Genomic DNA, 3545 nt, shown 5'->3' with positions numbered 1-3545 from the left:
TCAGCTGAGTTAGTGTGAGCCAGCTCACAGTTTTTTAGCCTCCGGCTCACCCATTTTTGTCTTCGCTCAGGGAGATTGGCTCCAGAGCAAACTAATTTATGCAGCACCCAAATTGCTGGCTCACAACTTGAATGCCGGTGGCTCACAAAGTAGAATTTTTGCTCACAAGACTGCACAGCTTAGAGGGAGCATTGCTGAAGACCAAACATATTTCCGACCTTTCAGCATCAGAGTATCAAGGTTTTCAAGCTCCGTCTTCATCTGTTTCTCTGCATGCTGGCCTTGGAAGCTCTGCGTGGTTTAGCGGATTTGGAGGCATGTTCTTAGGGTGGCAAGTTGTCTGTTTATGCAGAGTGCTCCCCAAGGCCTCGCTCCTTTTGTGTGAAGAAGTTCCCCCTCACAGCAGCCTCCACCTGTCGTGGACAAATTTGTGGAGGGACAGGGTCGTGGCAGCTAAATGGAACCTCCATGTTCAGCTGCAGTATATCTCTGAATCCTGTGGACAGTGCAAACGGCAGAGATGAACAGCTGTCTTTGGACCCCATGTGTTGGCTTTTTCAAGGCACTGTTGAAATTAGGGGGCTGGCGTAGAAGAACCTGATCCAGCAGGGATTCTCTTTTCTCCTTACGGATTTACAGTACAGCGATGGTTTTGATCCTGATTGCTGTCTTACAACAAATGCTCCGTGAATCTGTAGAAATCCTGAGGAACAGATTTGTGCCCAGTTTTATTTATTGACAGATTCCCCCCACCCCCGACCTGGGCTGTACCATTTCAGTCTGCAAATGAGTGTATATGTGTTTGCTCACTGTGAGAGTGAATCTCGCAACCAGTTTGAGACCCAGTTTGGTGTGGCGGTGAGGAGCACGGGCTCTGATCTGGGAGAACCGTGTCTGATTCCCCACTCCTCCACGTGCAGCCGCTGTGGTGACCTTGGGTCAGTCACAAGTTCTCTCACAGCTGTTCTCAAGAGAGCTCTCTCAGCCCCACCTACCTCACAGGGTGTCTGTTGTGTGGAGGGGAAGAGAAAGGAGATTGTAAGCCGCTCTGAGACTCCTTCGGGTAGTGAAGGGCGAGGTATAAATCCAATATCATCTTCTTCAAATGCCCTGTCATACTGCAAACTCCCCGCCATCCTGCCTATCAAGCTGTGTTTGTTGCTGAGCAAAGTTTGAGTCCCAGGGGTACCTTTAAGAAGAGAAGGAGAAGAAGAGATTGGATTTATACCCCGCCCTTCACTACCCAAGGGAGTCTCAGAGCGGCTTACAAACTCCTTTCCCTTCCTCTCCCCACAAAAGACACCCTGGGAGGTAGGAAAGGAGATTGTAAGCCGCTCTGAGACTCCTTCGGGTAGTGAAGGGCGAGGTATAAATCCAATATCATCTTCTTCAAATGCCCTGTCATACTGCAAACTCCCCGCCATCCTGCCTATCAAGCTGTGTTTGTTGCTGAGCAAAGTTTGAGTCCCAGGGGTACCTTTAAGAAGAGAAGGAGAAGAAGAGATTGGATTTATACCCCGCCCTTCACTACCCAAGGGAGTCTCAGAGCGGCTTACAAACTCCTTTCCCTTCCTCTCCCCACAACAGACACCCTGGGAGGTAGGTGGGGCTGAGAGAGCTCTTGACAGAACAGGTCTTATCAGAACTATGGCTTGCCCAAGGTCATTCAGGTGCAAGTGGAGGAGTGGGAATCAAACCCGGTTCTCCCAGATCAGAGTCCGTGCACTTAACCACTACACCAAACTGGCTCTCTCCTGGCTGTACCACGCACAACACCATACGATAATTATTATTATTAGCTTCCAAGATCTGACAAGATCAGGCTAGCGTGGGAGACTGTGCGCTTACTTTTGCAAATGGCATATTTAGGCTTGTTCCACAATTTTCAACAGTAGGCGAATTCATTTCTGGCCAGATCTTGGGGGTGTGTGTTAAACTATTCCTGTCTCTTAGTTTTACTCCCCCTCACTAAGACAAGTGTTGGCCATCCTGTATCTCTTTACACCAGAAGAAAGTAAGTTGGATGCTGCTATCTGCCAGTTTGATGTAGTGGTGGGGCTGAGAGAGCTCTTGACAGAAACGGCTCTTTTTCAAGGACAGCTGTGACAGAACTACCGCGTGCCCAAGGTCATCCAGCTAGGTGCGAGTGGAGGAGTGAGGAATCAAACCCGGTTCTCCCAGATCAGGGTCCGCGCACTTAACCACGACACCAAACTGACCACTGACATATACCCAGAAATCAACTCCTGTCGGTCTTAAAGGTGCCCCTGGACTCAAAACTTCGCTCTGCTGCTTCAGACCAAGAGGGCTCTCTCACCTGAATCTGTGTTCTTGTTGCTGTTGCAAACCATAGCAAAACGTCAAAGGCAATCAGACACAGCCTCCTCCACGTGCGAAGTCCAAGGAAGTCGTTACCTCAACTTTTATGTGCCAGCTCCTAACTTGTTTCAGATGGGGGCGCGCAGCAACGGTAACCCTAATTCCTCTCCCTGCCAGGACATCAAGAGGTGCTTGAGCGCGCTAGAAGAGCTGGGGAGCCTGCAGGTCACCTCTCACATCCTCCAGAAGCACACGGACGTGGTGGCCACGCTGAAAAAGGTAAGAGGCTCTCGATTGGGGGGGGGCGCCGTCTCTCGCTACCGCATTTCCAGACGTGGCACAGCATCTTGCCTGGCCGGGCCGGCTTTTGCTGATGCCGCGTTTCTTTCTAACCCGTTTCCCTTCAGCGAGTTTGAGTCTTCTTCCAAGTTTCTAGGGCAGGGGTGTCAAACAGGCGGCCCGGGGGACGGATCAGGCCTCTGGAGGGCTTCCGTCAGGCCCGCAGTGGAACCGGCTGTCTTCTGCTTCTTCTTCCAGTTCTGCTGGTGCCGCCGCGTCATCGTAGGTTTGCAGCTTTATAGATACACACCTGAACAGCAGACTCAAGATTGCAACAGCACAGACATTTTGATGCAAAAATTCAGAGCAAGAGGTGTCAATTATCAGACACTGTTAAATAAACAAAACGTTGCAAGAGTGCTGATGTTCTAAGCATGTTTTTTTTAATTTTTAAGTTTTAAAAAAACCCCTTTTGTTTGTGTCCTTTATAAAGTTGATATCTCCGCTACCTGGCATTACATTTTATGACACACACAGCCCGGCCCAACACGGTCTCATTTATGTCAGATCCGGCCCTCATAACAAATGAGTTCTGCACCCCTATTCTAGTGCTCTTTATCAATACAATACAAAAGCCTTTATTGGCATATATCACGTTATCAATACAGATGGTTCACAAATACAGAGGTAGCAAGGATAACCTGAGTATAGGGGTGTGCAAAAAAATAAATAAATTCGGCCCCATTTGGATTCGGCTGAATCAGGTAGAATTAATTTCCGCCAGCAGAAAGACTCCTGCATGTCTGTACGAGCTGATTGGGGAGTCTTTCGGCCAGCTGAATGTCCATTTTGGCCCCAGTATATCCTATAGGCCTTTGAAGTCAATGGCGAAAACATAGTGTATATTCTGGGGGCTGGAGGGGAGGGGGCTTAAGGGAGAGACTCCA

At 49.2% G+C, this 3545-nt stretch overlaps 1 protein-coding gene across 2 annotated transcripts in view; it reads left to right on the top strand.

The window, feature by feature from the left end:
- Window positions 1-3545, top strand: part of LOC107106596 (hepatoma-derived growth factor-related protein 2) — a 59977-nt gene that overhangs the window by 44635 nt on the left and 11797 nt on the right. For both annotated transcript variants that reach the window (XM_015406785.1, XM_015406778.1), the window contains exon 13: window positions 2497-2598. In XM_015406785.1, coding sequence (XP_015262271.1) covers window positions 2497-2598 — 102 coding nt within the window. The remainder of the gene's footprint in view (window positions 1-2496; window positions 2599-3545) is intronic.

This window comes from Gekko japonicus, unplaced genomic scaffold, assembly GCF_001447785.1.
Source record: "Gekko japonicus isolate JY-2015 unplaced genomic scaffold, Gekko_japonicus_V1.1 scaffold1972, whole genome shotgun sequence".
Taxonomy (NCBI): Eukaryota; Metazoa; Chordata; class Lepidosauria; order Squamata; family Gekkonidae; genus Gekko; species Gekko japonicus.
Note: the sequence above shows the minus strand (reverse complement) of the source record. Positions and strands in the feature narration are given on the sequence as shown.